We start from the raw sequence: 17,500 nt of genomic DNA, 5'->3' as shown, positions 1-17,500 counted from the left end.
AAGATTGACCTCGACAGCAACAACCGCGTGTCGTTCATTGAGTACTGCCTGTACAAGTACGGCAAGACGCTTGAGGAGCTGTTTGAGGAGAAGGATCACAAGATTGAACACCTCCTGCGCAAGCTCGAGGAGGCCATCAAGCTCTACCAGGTGCTGTGTTGTGTCATGTCATGTGGGGTTGGGCGGGGTGTATGTGTGTGTGTTGGGGGTTGGTCCCCGTTTGTATTTCCGTTTGCTTAGCCCTCTGTTTTCTCCCTGCACCTGTGTCGTGCTTCCTTCACACACACACACACACACACACACACACACACACACACACACACACACACACACCTTCCCCGTCAGCTGTCGCGCCACACTGCTGCACGCTCCCCCACTCCACTCCACTCACCCACGCACTCGACATCCCCTCTCCCCGTCTCCTCCATGCATGCCACGCCCCGCAGGAGACGCTTGCGAAGAAGAAGGCGCGCGAGGACAAGATGAAGGAGCTTGAGCAGCTTGCCGAGCAGGGCGGCGTTAAGGGCATGCGCGCAAAGGCCGAGCTGGAGGCAATGAAGAACGAGGACGAGCTCGAACGCAACAAACAGGTCCGCTGCGAGGGTTCTGGCTGTGCACTGCCATGCCATAGCTGATCTTGATCTTGCTGCCAATCCATTCTCCCCAGTTAATTGCGCCCCACTTCTCCCTTTCCCTCCATCCTTCTTCCTTATCCCTCCCTTCTTGTTTTGTCGCAAACAACGCCACCATCACTATCACCATCACTATCGTCTTACCTCAACCCCCCCTCTCACACAACAAAAACAACAACAACAACAACAACAACAACAACAACAACAACAACAACAACAACAACAACAACAACAACAACAACAACAACAACAACACTGCGGTTGACTCGAAAGGAGATCCAGGCTGGTGCGCGGCGGCGTGCGGCGCAGCGGGCGGTGGACAAGGGCGACCCCTTTGCCGAGGAGCAGAAGCGCTTGGCGGAGGAGAAGAAGAAGAAGGAGGCCGAGGAGAAGGCAAAGCGTGAGGAGAGCCGTAAGCGCCTTGCAGATCGCGCAAAGCTCTGGCAGTGATTGCGCAGATGTGCCTCATTGTGTGTTGTTGTTGTCGTCGTGGTCGTCGTTGTGTGTTGTTGCTGTCGGCGTCGTGCAGTCGTTTGCTGCTCTTGGCATATGTACTTGCTTGTGAGGCTGTCTTGTGAGGCTGTCGTGTGCTGACTGCTTTGGGCTGCTGGTCTCTCAGTTGGTGATGTTATGTTACGTGCTGTTGGTTGCCCTGGTGAATCCACCAAAGATGAGTTTGTTGTGTCCTTGCACACCTGTGCATGTGTGCGTGTGTGTGTGTGTGTGACTCTTGCTGACCTGTGTTGTGTGAATGTGAATACGCTTGCTTCTCCCCTACCTCTGGTTTTGTTTTTCGTGTGATAATTGTGAACTGAACTCCTCCCCGCCCCCCTTCTCCCAACCTCGAACTCCCAACCTCGAACGCAATTGTCCCAAGTACAGCGTGTGGCTGCTTGCCCGCCTGCCTGCGTGGCTTGCTTGCTCTCTTTGCGCTTTTGTTTGCTTGAAAGTCCCATGATGTGAATACAAACAAACCAAATTGACACACCTTGCACTCCTACAACAAGTGTGCCATTCGCATCACCGTGCTTCTACCGATGTAATTGTGTCGTCTATGTATGGAGTGAGCATGAACTGAGATGAGAGGGAGGAGGGAACGCGGGCACGGGTCAGGTCGTGGTGCCACAATGCGCGTGTGACATACAAGGCACTGCGCATGCTGGTTGGTTGCAAGCGGGTCACAATACGCCAGTAGTGGAAGAACGCCAAACAATCCTCAGACACACAAACAGCCATCGTGTGTGTTTGTGCGTGCGGGTGCACAACAAAACTGGCGCCAATCATCACTTTGGATGCTCACCATCAGTGCTGTTGGCACCAGCGGCACTCGCGCTGCTGAAACTGTCATCGGTGACGCTGTCGTTGTCATTGCTGTCGTCGTCGTCACCGCTGGTGTCATCACCATTGTGACCACCATCCTGCTGTGTCGGGGGTGCAAATGGTTCGCCATCAGGGCCGGCCACGCGCTCGAGTGTGCAGTCCGCAATGGCGGCGTTGGCGTCCACAAGCTGGCGCATCTCATCAACAACAGCCGCCACCTCATCCCCACTCGTGCCCCACAGCTGCAGCACTGTGTAATGCATGTGTGTGTGTGTGTGTGTGTGTGTGTGTGTGTGTGTGTGTGTGTGTGTGTGTGTGTGGTTGACATGAGGCACCAATGAGAGACGGTGAAGGATGACACAGATACCAATGCCAGTGCATGCAATCGTGTTACATCACCAGCTACCAGCAACAACAACACAGGGGAGTGCCTGCTCCTCACCAGCCCAGGAGTAGGATTCGTTGTTTGCGGGCACAATCAGATTCTTGACTTGGAACGAGCAAGGGCTCTCAACCACCAAATCCAACAGCCGGTTCAACACAGCCTACAGAACATGTGTGTAAGTATGTTTGTGCATGTCGTGTGCATGTGTGCATGTGTGCATTTGTGCGTGTGTGCATGTGTGTGAATGGGTGTGACTGGAAAACAAAGACAGAGAAGGAAAGTGACACACGTGTCGCGCCCACAACATCAAGTGTCGTCATACCAAGCACGCTTGGTCCGGTTGCATCACACAGAGCAGCACATGAATACATGTCCCAACAACAACAACAACAACAACAACAACAACAACAACAACAACAACAACAACAACAACAACAACAACAACAACAACAACAACACTGCCACCCACCACCACCACCACCCACACCACCATCACCTCAATTACCACACCTTATCGAAGAGGTGGCCGGTGACCTTGACGAATGCGGTGGGCATGGTGTTGTGCGCGGTGTCCACGACAGCAGCGAGCGCCTCTCGTGCCACCTGCTCCTCAAAGGACTTCATCGCATCTGCTGCGCCAGCAAGAGCAGCCTGCACGAAACAGTAGTGGCGGTGGTGGTTATGGTTGGACAATCGTCGTGAGGGGGGATGGAGTAATAGCCCGTGAAGTGATGGGAGACAAGTGATGTGCAAAAGTTGGTGTACCAGGAGGCGTCCCTTGTTGCATGCGGATGGGATATTGCTTCAAACTCAGCGCGCGCACGCGCGTGTGTGTGTGTGTGTGTGTGTGTGTGTGTGTGTGTGTGTGTGTGTGTGTGTGTGTGTGTGTGTGTGTGTGTGTGTGTGTGTGTGTGTGTGTGTGTGAGCATGCCACCTTGAGTTCTGCCGTGGGTGCGGCCTCTGCCTGGCGCCGCAGATCAGCGCTGCTGGACTCCGACCCGTTTCGCGACGCCGTGATCAGCACCTCATCCATCTGTGCACACGCACGCACATGCACATGTTCACACGTGAGCTCGACGTAAGCAGGTGCGGTGTGATGGAGAAGCAAGCACACAAGTAACGACAAAGGTCACACAACCCCAAAACGCACACACACACACATGCGCACACAAACATGAACATGGCACATGCGCACACAAACATGAACACACATGAACACACACACACAAACAAACATGAACACGGCACATGCGCACACAAACATGAACACACATGAACACACACACAAACATACATGAACACGGCACATGCGCACACAAACACACAACAGCAACAGCCACAGCCGCAGCACCTGCTCGAGGGTGAAGGGTGTCGTCTCCATGGCGTCCTTCATGAGCCGCGTCACCACCTTGACCTGCTCGTCGGTGATGGGGAGGCGGAGGTGCTGCACTCGCTGGCGAAGTGCATTCCACCCCGTCAGGCGGTGCGCAATCTACACCGCGCCATTGGCCATCGATTGGTGATTGGTGGTGATGGTTGAGTGGTGGTGAGTACGCGTGGTGGCACGCTTAATGGCACGTGAGCAACAACAGCGAATGAGTGTGTAATGTGCAGTTGCACGGAAACAAACAAGACCACACGCGCACATGCCAGAGCGTGCTACCTTGATGTGTCTGTCAACACCAAAGTCTTGTGGATCAATGACTTCGTATGTACCGGGATCAGAGATGACAGCCTGAAGACAACACAAAGGGTACGGAAAACATGGTGTGGAGTGATGTGACGTTCGATCAAGGCGGGTGGGGCGAGGTGCAGCGGTGTTGTGTGGGGGGAGCGAGCGTGCGTGTCCACACGAACATACGTGCACACACGCAGTTGACTAACTTTGGAGTGCACGCCAGCCTTGTGGGTGAACGCTGCGGCGCCCGTGATGTAGTTGTTGAATGGAATTGTGACACGTGCGCAGCGTGCCACATACTGTTCCAGATTGCGCAACATAGTCAGGTTGTACCGCCCCTTCACGGCATCCTTGTCCAGCGTGTACATGCGCGCAAGGAACCCTGCACGTGGAGGTATGTATGATGTGTGAAAAAGGTGTGTGTGTGCGTGCATGTGTGTTGGCGAGGTCAGTGGACATGGGCTGTGCAGCCTGTACTGGAACAAGTGCCTGTTCACATGCACATGCACACGAATACACACACATGCAAACAAATACACACATGCAAACAAATACACACATACATGATACAAATACACACATACATGATACAAATACACACACATGATACAAATACACACACATGATACAAATACACACACCACACCACCACAAAGACGCGTGCGCACCTCCAAGAGGGGTGATGCCGTTTCGTTCGCCAATGCCGAGAACACACGTGTTGATGTGGGTGGCGCCCGCCTGAAGTGCAACCAGCGCGTTTGCAATACAGCAGCCCGTGTCGTCGTGGGTATGGAACTCAATACCTGTTAGGGCGGTGCACGGTGTGAAGCATGGTGTGACCTGGGCACATGCGGTGGAAACAGACACGACAGCCGTGTGACTGTCATGTTTCATTCATGCCACGAGGCGCAATTTCACGTCCGAACACGTGCATACCTGTGCTGGGCTTGAGGATGCTTCGCACAGCGCGCACGGTCTCATACACTTGGAACGGGTGGGCAACGCTGCAGTACAATGCGTGATGTTGTCTGGTTGGTGACACTACAAAAACACTGCGACAGGGCCAACCCCTTCAAGTTGCAGAGTGCACAAACCATGATGCAAGCAAGCCAGGACACACACGTGCAAGAGCACACGCACACGCACACACACAACAAAACGCGATGCCCTCACACGTGTATTTCACACACACCCACACACCCACACACACACACACACACACACACACACACACACACACACACACACACACACACACACACACACACACACACACACACACACACACACACACACACACACACACACACAAACGAATCGCCACTCATAGAGCACACAACAATTCCTACTCGCGCACCCCACGGTATCGGCAAGCCCGATCCTGTCCACCCCAAGCGCGTCCACCGCTGCGTATATGTCCAGCAGCTCGGACTTGTCGCTGCGGAATGTGTCTTCACAACTGAACCGCACCTCAAGCCCAGCATCCTGTACGAAGCTGTGGAACACACGCAGTGTGGGTGTGAGGGGTATGAGGTGTTGTGCATGTGCTGCTTTGGCGCAGGCACGAGGGGTGTGAACTAATAGCATGCACAAACGCAGTTCACACCACACACACACACCACACACACCACAATGCACCACACACACACACGCACACCACACACACACACACCACGACGAGCACCTGATGACTTGTCTCGCAGATTCGATGACAGCGTCCACGCCTTTGCCGTGGGAGTGTTTGCGAAGGGCTTCGCTGGTGGCCATGTACATGCTGACCCCGTCTGCGCCCGTCTCCACCGCTGCGCGAACATCGTCCATATGGCACCGTGTGTGCACCACGACCTTGGCCTTCAATCCCAAATCCTTGATCCTGCGGCAATCCTCTCTCGCCTATCAAGAAGAGTAGGTGGTGGTGGTGGTGGTGACATGCATGAACGAAGCTGCGCGCGTGCTTGTACATACACACACACGCACACACGCACGCACACATACACTCACACACGCACACGCACACGCACACTCACACCTGTGCGCTGGCCATGGGGTTGACGACCTCGATGTAATCCACGCCGAGCTTGTCGAGGGACTTGGCAATGTACACGCGGTCTGAGCCCGTAAAGTCTGCCGTGGAGAACTGCTCGCCCTCACGCAGCGTAGTGTCCACAATGTAGAACTTGGGGAAGCGCGTGTACACGGGAACATCCGCTTCTGCGCTGTTGTTGGCTGGAGCCACTGCCGCACTGGCCATTGTCCTCACAGTTGTCCTCGCACTTGCCGTCGCACTTGCAGTCGCAGTTGCTGCACCTGCAACCGAGCGCACTGATCGCGCCAGCATCCCCATCACCATCATCGCCATTGGCACTGGCCGCTTGTGCCGCTTGTGTTGTGGAGGCTTCGGAACAAAGTGGATGATGGGTTGGTGGGACAGTGTGCCACATGCCACACGCAGGGCGACATGTGCTCATGATGATGCTGTGCACATGGTTGTTTTTTCTTGGTTAGGCCGGCCAGTGTTTCATTGTTACAGTTACAACAAGAAGAGTTACACAACACAAGACAACAACGACACCCGTACCATCACCACCACACACATATGCACGCGCACAGCTTTTTGGGTGTTGTGGGTGTTGTGCAGTGGCACAACAACCAAAGCCAGCAAGAAGCAAGCGCACATCGTGTGACGGACGGAGGGAGAGTTGGTTCCTTGCAAAGGACCCAATGCACTTCGGTGCTCCGTTGAGGACTGATTCAAAACGCGTGCAGAATCCCAAACAACCGGTGTCACAATTTTCATGCTGTCGTTAATCGACGACGCCAATGCCGCGTTTCTCGCTGCACACAAACAAACTCGCTCCCACCGCTGCTTCCACACATCGACAAACCCTGTTCTGTCCCTCCACACACGCACACACACATCTCTCGCAGACACACACGCAGACGCACGCGCACAGACGCACATGCGCGATGGCATTCCAGTCACAGGCGGTGTTGGTGCAGGAGCCGGACTCGCAGGTGGTTTGGCACCTGCCAGCGCTGGTCATTCCGGAGAGCGTGCAGTTTCTTGGCGGTGGAACCTTTGGCAGGGTCGTTGGCGTAAACACGAGCAACGGCGGCCAGTTTGCCGTGAAGAAGTTCACCAACCCCTTCCAGGATGCCACCTTTGCGCTGCGCACGTACCGTGAGATTTGCATCCTGCGCCACCTCTCCCGCAACGGCTGTCCACACGTGCTCCAGTACATTGGCACCTACAGCCCACAACCGGAAGACGTCCCTTTGCAGGAGCTTTACGTCGTCACGGAAAAGTGTGACTCAGACCTCCGCACAGTGCTCAGACACAACAAGCTCACCGTCCCCCACATCCAGCTCATCACCTACCGAATCCTCTGTGGCCTTTACTTTATCCACAGCGCAGGCGTCATCCACAGGTGCAGAGGCGTGTGTGCATTTGTACGTGTGCATTTGTGTGTGTGTGGGTGTGCATTTGTGTGTGTGTGTGTGTGTGTGTGTGTGTGTGTGTATGTGGGTGGGTGTGTGTGTGTGTGGGTGTGGGTGTGTGGGTGTGTATGTGTGGATGGGTGTGGATGGGTGTGGATGGGTGTGGATGGGTGTGGATGGGTGTGGCTGTGTGGCTGTGGCTGTGTGGCTGTGGCTGTGAGTGTGGATAGGTGGGCCTGTGCGTGAGTTGCCTTGTTGGGGTGGGTGTCCCTTGTGCGTGCAAACGCGCATGTGCGCATGTGCGTGTGTGCATGTGCAACTGCCTTATGCTCACGTCATCGGGAAAACTTGCGCTCGCTGTAGAGATTTGAAACCCGAGAACGTGGCCATCTTTGAAGGTTGGTTGATCCCTTGCATTCATCCCACGTATTCATCCCATACATTCATCCCATATCCCCTCTCCCGATCACCACCCTTGCGCTTGCTTCCTTCGTCATCGCTCATCGTCAGCATCTGAACACCACGCCGTGCCCTTCACCATCACCACCCGAACTACTTCTCCCCGCCCCTTCTCTTGCCCCGGTTTCTCTCGTTTGCGTGCCGCCTTTGCTGTTCTCGCGCCACAGACTGTTCGGTTCGCATCATCGACATGGGGCTTTCCCGCGGCCGTAACGGCGGCAACGACACCCCATATGTGCAGACGCGCTTCTACCGCGCGCCAGAAGTGGTGGCCCTCTGTGAATACGACCAGAGGTGGGCGCAGGGGTGCTTGGCTGGTCCGGCTGGCTGTCGTTGCCTATGCTGTGTGTTTTTGTACCTGCTTCTCATTCCTCCCTTCGGCGGCGTTGTTGTGTCTGAATCTTCGCTTTGTGCTCGACAAGTTGTTGAAACTCCCCATCACATCACATCATATCAAACACACACACACACACATTCCGTTGCATTCCTTTCGCCACACACCTTACCCCCCCCCCTTCACTTTCTTTCTTTCTCCCTCCATCCTCCGTCCCTGGGCTGCCCAGCGCGGATGTGTGGTCGTTTGGGTGCATCCTGTGCGAGTGTTTCGGCAGCAACATCCCCTTTCCCGGCCGCAACACGCCCGAGCAGTTCTATGAGATCTTCCGCAAGATCGGCACACCCCCACAGTCGTTTCTGGATCACGTCCCCACAGACGCCGTCCGCACACACATCGCGTCCCTCGGTGCGTGGCTGTGTGTGTCTGTCTGTCTGTCTGTGTCTGTGTCTGTGTCTGTGTCTGTGTGTGTCTGTGTCTGTGTGTGTGTGTGTGTGTGTCTGTGCGCACTCTCGCTTTCCTCTCACTCTGCCGCTACCACTCGCCCCACCACCACGTTCCCCTCCCCCTTACCTCCACCCCACTCGGCGGCGGCCGCCCCACTGCAGGCCAACGGCCGCGGCAGGCGATACAGGAGTTTGTGCCGACGGCGACGCCAGAGGCCGCGGACCTGCTCGACAGCATCTTCGTCTACTGTACGTACGAACACACACACACACACACACACACACACACACACACACACACACACACCCAAATCGTTAGAAACGGTATTTCCTTACTGGCTGCGATCTTATTACCGACCTAGATCAACTTGGCTACGCCGCACGCTACAGACAAAGCCTAACGCAGTGTAACAGTGCTTCCAGGATACATCAATCACAGCATGCCCTGAGTGGGATCAACTGCTCGTTTCATAGACTTTTGTCACCTGCATAGATTGGGCAGCAACGTCCTTAATCGTTTTGACGTACGTGGCTGGCACGGACGCAATTTGGGGTAGACATAGATAGACAGTATCCACATCTGTCCTTCCTACCCAGTCTTTGATTCTCGGGCACGGAGTCCAGTCTCAAAATGAGCCCGTAAAACTGGCGTGGGCTCGTCGTAATTGCAAAACCCGATACCATTGCGTTGAGCAGCTAGACGAGTCATCCAGCAGTCAGAGGGAGCCGCTGGCGACACACGCTTCCGGGAGAGCAAGCGTAAGGTGTTTTACATGTGTGTCGTGTGTGTGTGTGTGTGTGTGTGTGTGTGTGTGTGTGTGTGTCTGTTTTCAAGGCCGCCGCCTCCCACGTCACCCATGCACACGCACACGTGCACTTTCACGTGCACTTGGCCGAGCATTGCCTCTTGCGTTACTTGCACCAGTCTGGGTCATTTATGTTACGACGCTTGTTGAGGACACTTGTACAAATTCATAGAAGGACAACAACAAGCTTGTGAAGCCATAACAACAAGCGCCTGCCAACGTCCATCACACACCACGTCCATTTCACCTCCCCATGCGCTTGACCAGCAAGCGCTCTCCCGACACACACACACACACACACACACACACACACACACACACACACACACACACACAACATCCGCTTGCACGTGGCTACGAGGCGGCTGCCTTTGTGGAATACGACTTATGGTGCTCCTGGCGCAGGTCCTCGATGTCCTTCTTGGCCATGAGGAGGTCTGCAATGCGCACGTGCTTCTTCTTGTCGCGCCGCACCAACATCATGATGGCCTCAAACGGCGTGATGCCGGCCCGGTCCGCCGTGCGGAACGCATACTGAATCTGCGTGCAGAGGGAGAAGTGTTGAGCGGGAGAGGGCGTGAACGGGCGAAGGTGGGCAATACATGACAGAGGGGGTCGGTGAGTGTGGGTCGGTGAATATGAGAGAGAGAGAGAGACGGAGAGACAGAAGGATGCACACACACACACACACACACACACACACACACACACACACACACACACACACAATAGAGATGCACCAACAGACACACACGCACACGCACGCAGACAGACAGATGGCGAATGTGCAAGTCTGTCGTTCTTTTCCCGCTCTCTGCCACTCTGTGTGCTCCTGCATGGGTTCAACCTCCAGGAGGCACAACCCGCACCGCCCAAAGACACGTGAACATGCAAAACAGGGCCACCATACCACGTCGTCGATGTAGGAGGTGACAATGTCCTCCATTAGGTCAACTGTCTGCTCGTATGGCTCCTTGGCATCGCCAAACCCAAACATCATGGAGATGACTGCCACGACAGTATCAACGACAGCAGCAATAACGATCACACCAGCAGCAACAAACAGTCACAACGATGATTGTGGTAATATGAGTGCACATTGCTGATAACAATGCGGGGTTTCATGCTGGGCCGTCAGACAGCAAACATGCGCAGAATCAAGGCACTGCCAGCTGGGGATATCGCAGCCACACATATGACCCCACGCAAAGCCCTCGTAGCTGCGTGTCTTACGGGCTGGTTGCAACAGGCGTTTGTTCTTGCGGATCATGGGCTTGCGCACGACGCGAACCTTCCGTTTCTTCTTCGGGCTCGTCATACTGTGTGGGATAGGCAACGGCATCCCCGTGCTAGCCATTGTGCTGGATGATGGAGCTGCTGCTGTAGCTGGCGTTGCTACTGCTGGCGCAGCTGTCGTCGTCGTCATCATTGGTGTAGTTGCCGTGGCTGGCGCAGTTGTTGTTGTGGTGCTAGCTGCACTGGTTGCCGGGGCTGTTGTCGAGGGCGCACTGCCTTCTGTTGCTGTGGCCATCGCCGCTTGCTGCTTAAACAAGTTCCCCAGCGAAGCCATCCTTCAAGAGTGCGCGTGTGATGTATGCGTGTGTGTGGGTGATGTGTGGGTGATGTGTGACACGATGCTTGTGATGTGTGGGTGATATGTGTGTGATGTGTGTGTGCTTTGTGATGTGAGATACGATGCTTGTGCAGCAGGTCAGCAAAGTCGCACTGTCGTCGCGTTCGCGGTGGTTGTGGAGGATTTGTGAATATTTTCGCTGAATCTTCCCCATCCCAAACTTGCTTCTCTGTGAAAACGACAGCACCTCCTTCTACCTCTCCTTCCCGTGTTCGTCTGCCTTGCTGTTCCAAGCAGCAACAGCCAGCATGGCAGACGTCAAGGCGGAGTATGTCAAGGCGCTGAACGAACTCTCCGACAGTTCAAAGGTGCGCTTGTAAACACACGTGGAACCAATACATGTGTTTGCTGTGGTGTGCTGGTTCTGACTCGTTCCTTTCATGTAAGGTGCACGTCTACCTCGGCCCTAGCTCATGCTCACTCACTACTACACCCATGCACACACACACACACACACACCCGCTCACTCAAACGCACACACACACTCTCATGCCCTCACTCATGCACACCACCATCCAGCCCGTGATCAACTTCTTGACCATGTTGGCTCAGGACAACATCAACCATGCAGACATCATCGTGGCAGCCATTGTAGAGCGACTCAGGGTACTCCCATGCTGCACTCGACAGAGGCATTGCTCCAATGCGTTTCCTTGCGTCCCCTTACCGCGTTTCCGCCAAGCCTCTAGAGAGACAGAAGCACCTTTGCTCCCTCAAGCTGCCGATGGCCACTACCCCGCCACCAAGCCGGCTTCTCACACAGCACGCGCTGCACTTGTGTGCTTGCTTGCCTGCTTGCAGCTCAATCCGGGCAACAACATTCACTATCTGTACTTGGTTGACTCCATTGTGAAGAATGTTGGCGGTAAATACACTCTGAGCTTCGAACAATGGCTGCCACAGCTCGTGAAATACGTGATGGGCCAGGTGGGTCGCCACCGTAGTGGTGGATCGTGGAGAAAGTGTTCATGTTACACAACAATTGGACGCACTGTGTGTGTGTGTGTGTGTGTGTGTGTGTGTGTGTGTGTGTGGCGCGCGCTGTCGTGAATTGTGTGCTGTGTGGTGCAATTGGGCGCCTTGTCCATCGTCACTGCCACCACCACCACCACCACCACCATCATCATCATCATCATCATCATCATCATCATCATCATCATCATCATCATCGTCATCACCATCACCATCACCATCACCATCACCATCATCATCATCATCGTCGCATGTGCACGCAGGGAAACGAAGGGGTGCGGAAGCGCGTGATCCGTACACGCGGGACGTGGACCGGCATCTTCAAACCAGGCGTGCTCAAGAAGATTGACGAATACATCGCTACGGTTCGTCCTTATCTACACACTCACTACACACACACACTCACACACACACACGCGCGCGCGCACATACACACGCACATGCACAACGTTCCACTTGCTCCCCCGCCACTGCTGATACATCTGTCCATCGATTGGTCGGGTCCATCAACAGCTGTCCGGCGCTCGGGCTGGTGCACCTGCATTGTCGTCCTCGCAGCAAGCTGGCAAGCCAACACAGGCTGTACCACCACCAGCGCGTGCTGCCCCGACGTCCTCTGCACCACCACCATCATCACCATCATCATCATCATCATCAGCAGCAGCAGCAGCAGCATCGTCGTCATCATCAGCGTGGCGACCACCATCGCAACCCGCCCCATATGGTCGTGATCCCCGCACGGCCCACCACCACCACCACCACCACCATCGCCCGCTTCCGCCGCCATCAACCGCAGTGCCGCCGCCAGCCCGCCCACCCGCAGCACCCGTCACTGCATATGGGCGAGGTGCTGGTCGAGGTGCTGGTCGAGGTGCTGGTCGAGGTGTGTACCCACCACACCGCGGCGGGCGCCATGCTCCCTGGGACTCCCGCTACCCGCAGCACTCACAGCACGTGCAGCCAGCACCGCGACCACCGCGGCCACGAGCACCACCTGCGCCCGTTCGCCCGTCTGCCGCAGCAGGTGCGCGACGACACACAAGCGACGCGGCGATCGTGGCTGCGCTGGAGAAGGGGGAGGCAGCCCTGCGGTCGGGCCAGCTGCCGCCAGCACGCAGACAGGAGCTGGAGAAGGTGGTGGCAGACCTGAGGAAGGAGGTGGGTTACACAATGTCAAGAAGCGGGAGGGGAGAGATGCGGTGCGTGTGCATATGTGTGTTTGTCCATTCACACCTGTGGCCTCTTTGTGCGTGCGTGTGCATGTATGTGCGTGTGTGTGCGTGTGTGCGTACGTTTGTGCATATGTGTGTCTGTACATGCACACCTGTGGTCTCTTTGTGCGTGCGTGCGTGTGTGTGTGTGTGCATGTGTGTGCGTGTATGTGTGTGTGACATGCTTCACTCATAATGCCTGTCTTTTCTTCACGCCAACAGCTTGAGGGCCGGTCTCGCCCTGCACCGCACGTGCGCCGTCCACGTGAGATACAATGGATGGGGAGAGAGCGGATGCATATGATATGTGTGTGTGTTTCGTAGCTTGTTGGATTGCACCCGTTGATGGTTGACTGTGTGGCTCTCTAGTGCTCACGTAGCTCACCAACGTCCAATTCACCCCCTCCCCCTTCCTTCATATCATCTGCTACAGCTGCTCCCACTGCACACAGCATTCCGCAACGCGTAAGAACGACAGTGTGTGTGTGTGTGTGTGTGTGTGTGTGTACTTGTTCAGTTCATCGTTTCATCATGTCATCGTTTGTGTCCGTGCGTTGGGGTCGGCCTTGCGTGGTGTTGTGTCTCTGCTCGGCCTCCAATTTACGCCTCTGCGCGCGCGTGTGTGTGTGCAACGGCTGCTGCAGCCTCCCCACCCTGCTCGCCCACCACCACTCGATCGCTCCCTCGCACAGCCGCACGCGCACACACCAACCAGACAGCAGGTGGGCACAGACCTGTGGAGCGAGGAAGGGAAGGAGGGTAGGAGGGCAACACACGCACGCGTGGGTGACACCACGTGCCACACTTTATCGAACACTCGCACTCACTCACTCACTCGCACTCACACACACACACACACTCACACACACACACACACACACACACACTCTCTCTCTCTCTCTCTCTCTCTCTCTCTCTCTCTCTCTCTCTCTCTCTCTCTCTCTCTCTCTCTCTCTCTCACGCACCTGACGACACACGATGATATTCTCGCACCGCCACGGCCGCCACCACTACGGTGCGCAGTACGGGTCGCGGGCAGCGCATGAGCCGCTGACGCCGCGTACGCTGATGCAGCAGGTGCAGCAGGCCGGCGTGTTCGACTCGCTGCTGCAGGACGTGGCAGACAGTGCAACGCCGACGCAACAGGAGCAGCAGCAGCAACCGCAGCAGGGCAAGGGAAAGGGGAAGGTAGATGGGGTGAAGGTGGATGCTGGACCCGATTTGACCAACATTGCCATTGTTGAGCTCACTGATCTCTCCATCAAAGAGTGAGTATCACGTGCTTAGGGGAGGTGTGTGTGTGTGTATGTGTTGCGTTGTGTGGATGATTGCTTTCGTGTGTCCTTTTCCATTGCACCTGTTGCAGCTGTCGCGCGTCATAGTCGGCACTGATGATGTGCACACTTACACACACGCGCGCGCGCGCACGCACTCACACACACACACACACGCACACGCACGCGATTGTTGCTGTTTGCAAACTGGGTGGTGGTTTTTTTTTTTGGCATTATTGCAGGACAAAGGAGGATGCGTACATCACGCTCATGTATGAGGCGCAACCAACGCAGTGCAAGCAGTGCGGACTCAGGTGCGAATTATCTTCGCTGTTGTTGGTCTGATTGGTCCTTTTTGTGCTTTGGCGATTTCACCTTTATGGTTTGTGTGACAACTCAGCGAAATGTGCGTGCGCGTGTGTGTGTGTGTGTGTGTGTGTTGACAGGTTCCCGGACAACGCGAGTGAAGAGTTTAAACTTCATTATGACTGGCACTTCCGAAAGAACCAAGTTCGCAACTTGCCTGTCCGCCCGTCTGTCTGTGCTGTGCCCTCTGTAGGCATCTATTTTTCCTCACGCCCCCTATATCTATGTGTGCCCGTGTGTTGGGCACGCTGTCCCTGCAATTCTGCCCGCCCCACCCCCTCACCACCACCACTCCGACCATAAACTCCTCCCCAACCCCTCACTTCCCACTTCCTCCTGATGTGCGCCAACAGGAGCGGCAACAGGCGGCGGTCGTGTCGCGCGGATGGTATCTCTCCGAGACCGACTGGGTCAAATACGCAGGGTCAAAGCTTGACACTATGCCGTGAGTGCACAACACAGTGAGCAATGGAGGATGGATGAGGTGGTGACGTGTGCTAGCCGTTGCCTTTGTATTGTCTTTGCCTCCGCTTTTGCTTGGACAGGTGTACCCTGGTTGTGCTCTGGCCTTGCGTTATTTCTTTGATGCACACGGTCATCTTCCTCTCTCTTGTGTGTGATTTGCGTGTCCGACACGGCATCTTGCTGACCCCCGTGCCCTGGTCCTGACCTGTCTGCATTGTATTGTGTCATGCCACTCTGCTGGGTCATGTTGTGCTGTGCCGCCTTGAACGACAGTGAGCCGGAGACACAGGAGCAGAAGAAAGCGGAGGAGGAGCGAGCCCGCACTATTCTGGTTCGTGCGCATGTGTACACGTTTGCTCCGCGCTGTCAGAGTTCACTCGTTATACTTTGCATTTCTTTGCCTTTTGCTCTGTGTCTCGCCGTATGTTCTCAACCCCAATCGCCACCCTCATCTTTATGTCACCGCCGCTCGAACATCATCACATACACCGCATGACACCACCACATGAACACACAACACCACATCATCTTCATCACGGCGGACGGACAGGGGACGCAGCGCGTGAAGGCAAAGGACGACCAGCGGTGCAAGATCTGCCGTGAGAAGTTTGGCACATACTACGACGACGAAGAGGGTGCGGCGCTTGTGCGTAGACTTGATTGTGTGTGTGTGTGTGTGTGTGTGTGTGTCTCTGTGTGACTGCTGTGTTGCCGTTGATTGATTGTGTGTGTGTTTGTGTGTTTGTGTGTGTGTGTGTGCGGCTGCTTGTGTTGTTGTGTTTACCACCCCGTGAGCCTCTCACCATTTCGTGCTGCCTTCTGTTTGTGACACCGACAGAGGAGTGGCTGTTGCAGGACGCCATCGAGACCGACGAAGGGCTGTTCCACATCTCGTGTTACGAGGTTGCAAGCCGCGTAAGTTGTGCCACATGGCGGATATCGATATTGTTCTGGACAAGCAAGCACGTTCACGCACTCCTCCTTGAACACACACACGCACACACACACACACTCACGCACACACACACACACTCACGCACACACACTCACGCACACACACACACACACACACTCTCTCTCTCTCTCTCTCTCTCTCTCTCTCTCTCTCTCTCTCTCCCTCTGTCTCTCTCACGCGCGCACGCACGCTCGCACATACACACATTCACACACACCTTCTCACTCACTCACGCACACACACACGCCTTCTCACTCACTCACTCACTCACTCACTCACTCACTCACTCACTCGCACACTCACTCTCTCTCTCTCTCTCGCACACACACGCACACACGCTCTCCCACCCCCCGTGCACGACAGCCTGAGTTGCAGTCCTCCCGCACGTCTTCAACAGTGTTCTCGCCAACAGCGACGCGAACAGCGAGCCAGTCCGAGGACCAACTCGGCAGTGGCGGTGGTGATGGTGATGATGGTGATGCAGGTCGTGATGATGGTGGTGGTGATGGTGGCCCGCCCACGAAGAAGGCGCACCGCGAATAAAGCAACGTGATAATTGACGCATTTTTGGGTGTTGGTTGAAACATTGGCAAAACTCGCTCGTTGTTGTAATGTGATTGATTCAAGTCCGTAGATGCTTGTTGTGGCGTGGGAGTTGTGCATGTGTGCGTATTTCGCGACCTTCGCTTCAGGCACGTCAGTAAACACGATGTTGAAGCTTGTGCTGGCAATAGATTACGACATGAGAGAAGCGTGCTGAGTGTTCGCTGGACACATACACGGACCCACAACAACCCAAATAAATAACAAATAATAATAAATAATAAATAAAGCAAGTAGCAGACACCCCCTGACCTTTCTGTTGCGCGCATTTGAGGACACCCCCAGTCAACTTGAACTTCATCAACGCAGAGAAAAAGATTATTGCCTATCGCTGAGAACAACACAGTATCATTGTCTTTCGAGTACCCAGGTGCACTGATATTGCCGCATCACACATCAAACGCACCAGCCCTCACAACACCCAACGTTTCGCCTGCATTGGCCAATCTGTTCTGTCTTGAACCAAAACTTCAACGCCGGGAACGTGTCATGACGACGCTGTTTTATGCTTTGATGACACACA

The 17,500-nt window shown here is 55.1% G+C and overlaps 7 protein-coding genes across 7 annotated transcripts in view; 4 read left to right on the top strand and 3 right to left on the bottom strand.

Moving 5' to 3' along the window:
• PTSG_03421 (uncharacterized protein) overlaps nt 1-1,627 on the top strand; it is a 2,646-nt gene extending 1,019 nt beyond the window's left edge. Inside the window, exons 3-5 of the mRNA XM_004995950.1 lie at nt 1-150; nt 447-590; nt 906-1,627. The exon at nt 1-150 is cut by the window's left edge and continues 8 nt beyond it. Of these exons, the coding sequence (XP_004996007.1) occupies nt 1-150; nt 447-590; nt 906-1,082 (471 nt within the window). The 3' untranslated portion in view covers nt 1,083-1,627. The remainder of the gene's footprint in view (nt 151-446; nt 591-905) is intronic.
• A 28-nt stretch (nt 1,628-1,655) lies between these two features.
• Nucleotides 1,656-6,452, bottom strand: PTSG_03420 (homocitrate synthase). The gene is made up of 12 exons (XM_004995949.1): nt 6,045-6,452; nt 5,700-5,908; nt 5,373-5,510; nt 4,952-5,019; nt 4,684-4,818; nt 4,222-4,397; nt 4,001-4,072; nt 3,689-3,829; nt 3,272-3,370; nt 2,848-2,988; nt 2,395-2,497; nt 1,656-2,202 (listed from the first exon to the last, which is right to left on the bottom strand). The coding sequence occupies exons 1-12, from the start codon at nt 6,372-6,374 to the stop codon at nt 1,916-1,918; spliced, it is 1,899 nt and encodes a 632-aa protein (XP_004996006.1). The 5' UTR covers nt 6,375-6,452; the 3' UTR covers nt 1,656-1,915.
• Nucleotides 6,453-6,817: 365 nt separating this feature from the next.
• PTSG_03419 (CMGC/MAPK/P38 protein kinase) lies at nt 6,818-9,093 on the top strand (the record flags this gene model as incomplete). Its single annotated transcript, XM_004995948.1, has 6 exons — nt 6,818-7,443; nt 7,817-7,851; nt 8,080-8,206; nt 8,476-8,654; nt 8,855-8,941; nt 9,083-9,093. Exons 1-6 carry the CDS (start codon nt 6,836-6,838, stop codon nt 9,091-9,093), a joined length of 1,047 nt encoding a protein of 348 aa, XP_004996005.1. The 5' UTR covers nt 6,818-6,835.
• A 718-nt stretch (nt 9,094-9,811) lies between these two features.
• Nucleotides 9,812-11,272, bottom strand: PTSG_03418 (uncharacterized protein). The gene is made up of 3 exons (XM_004995947.1): nt 10,732-11,272; nt 10,409-10,506; nt 9,812-10,038 (listed from the first exon to the last, which is right to left on the bottom strand). Exons 1-3 carry the CDS (start codon nt 11,066-11,068, stop codon nt 9,853-9,855), a joined length of 621 nt encoding a protein of 206 aa, XP_004996004.1. The 5' UTR covers nt 11,069-11,272; the 3' UTR covers nt 9,812-9,852.
• Nucleotides 11,273-11,379: 107 nt separating this feature from the next.
• On the top strand, nt 11,380-13,783 carry PTSG_03417 (uncharacterized protein; the record flags this gene model as incomplete). Its single annotated transcript, XM_004995946.1, has 6 exons — nt 11,380-11,439; nt 11,651-11,737; nt 11,933-12,058; nt 12,367-12,468; nt 12,900-13,127; nt 13,748-13,783. 6 exons carry the CDS (start codon nt 11,380-11,382, stop codon nt 13,781-13,783), a joined length of 639 nt encoding a protein of 212 aa, XP_004996003.1.
• Nucleotides 13,784-14,247: 464 nt separating this feature from the next.
• On the top strand, nt 14,248-16,917 carry PTSG_03416 (uncharacterized protein; the record flags this gene model as incomplete). Its single annotated transcript, XM_004995945.1, has 8 exons — nt 14,248-14,582; nt 14,831-14,902; nt 15,035-15,098; nt 15,308-15,399; nt 15,693-15,750; nt 15,970-16,054; nt 16,258-16,334; nt 16,738-16,917. The coding sequence occupies exons 1-8, from the start codon at nt 14,293-14,295 to the stop codon at nt 16,915-16,917; spliced, it is 918 nt and encodes a 305-aa protein (XP_004996002.1). The 5' UTR covers nt 14,248-14,292.
• Nucleotides 16,918-17,473: 556 nt separating this feature from the next.
• PTSG_03415 (uncharacterized protein) overlaps nt 17,474-17,500 on the bottom strand; it is a 7,797-nt gene continuing 7,770 nt past the window's right edge. Inside the window, exon 20 of the mRNA XM_004995944.1 lies at nt 17,474-17,500. This exon is cut by the window's right edge and continues 209 nt beyond it. The gene's annotated coding sequence lies outside the window, so the exon portion shown is untranslated.

Source organism: Salpingoeca rosetta, assembly GCF_000188695.1.
Source record: "Salpingoeca rosetta unplaced genomic scaffold supercont1.7, whole genome shotgun sequence".
NCBI lineage: Eukaryota > Choanoflagellata > Craspedida > Salpingoecidae > Salpingoeca > Salpingoeca rosetta.
The sequence above is the reverse complement of the archived record's forward strand: the minus strand, read 5'-3'. Positions and strand labels throughout refer to the sequence as shown.

Coding starts and splice junctions, on each gene's coding strand:
- PTSG_03420 (XM_004995949.1), bottom strand. CDS start 6,374: ATGGCGATGATGGTGATGGGGATGCTGGCGCGATCAGTGCGCTCGGTT. Junction 5,909..6,044: donor ACCCCATGGCCAGCGCACAG/GTGTGAGTGTGC, acceptor TCTTCTTGATAG/GCGAGAGAGGATTGCCGCAG. Junction 2,203..2,394: donor CGAATCCTACTCCTGGGCTG/GTGAGGAGCAGG, acceptor TGCATTACACAG/TGCTGCAGCTGTGGGGCACG.
- PTSG_03418 (XM_004995947.1), bottom strand. CDS start 11,068: ATGGCTTCGCTGGGGAACTTGTTTAAGCAGCAAGCGGCGATGGCCACA. Junction 10,507..10,731: donor ACGCCTGTTGCAACCAGCCC/GTAAGACACGCA, acceptor CTGTCGTGGCAG/TCATCTCCATGATGTTTGGG. Junction 10,039..10,408: donor CCTCCTACATCGACGACGTG/GTATGGTGGCCC, acceptor CTCTGCACGCAG/ATTCAGTATGCGTTCCGCAC.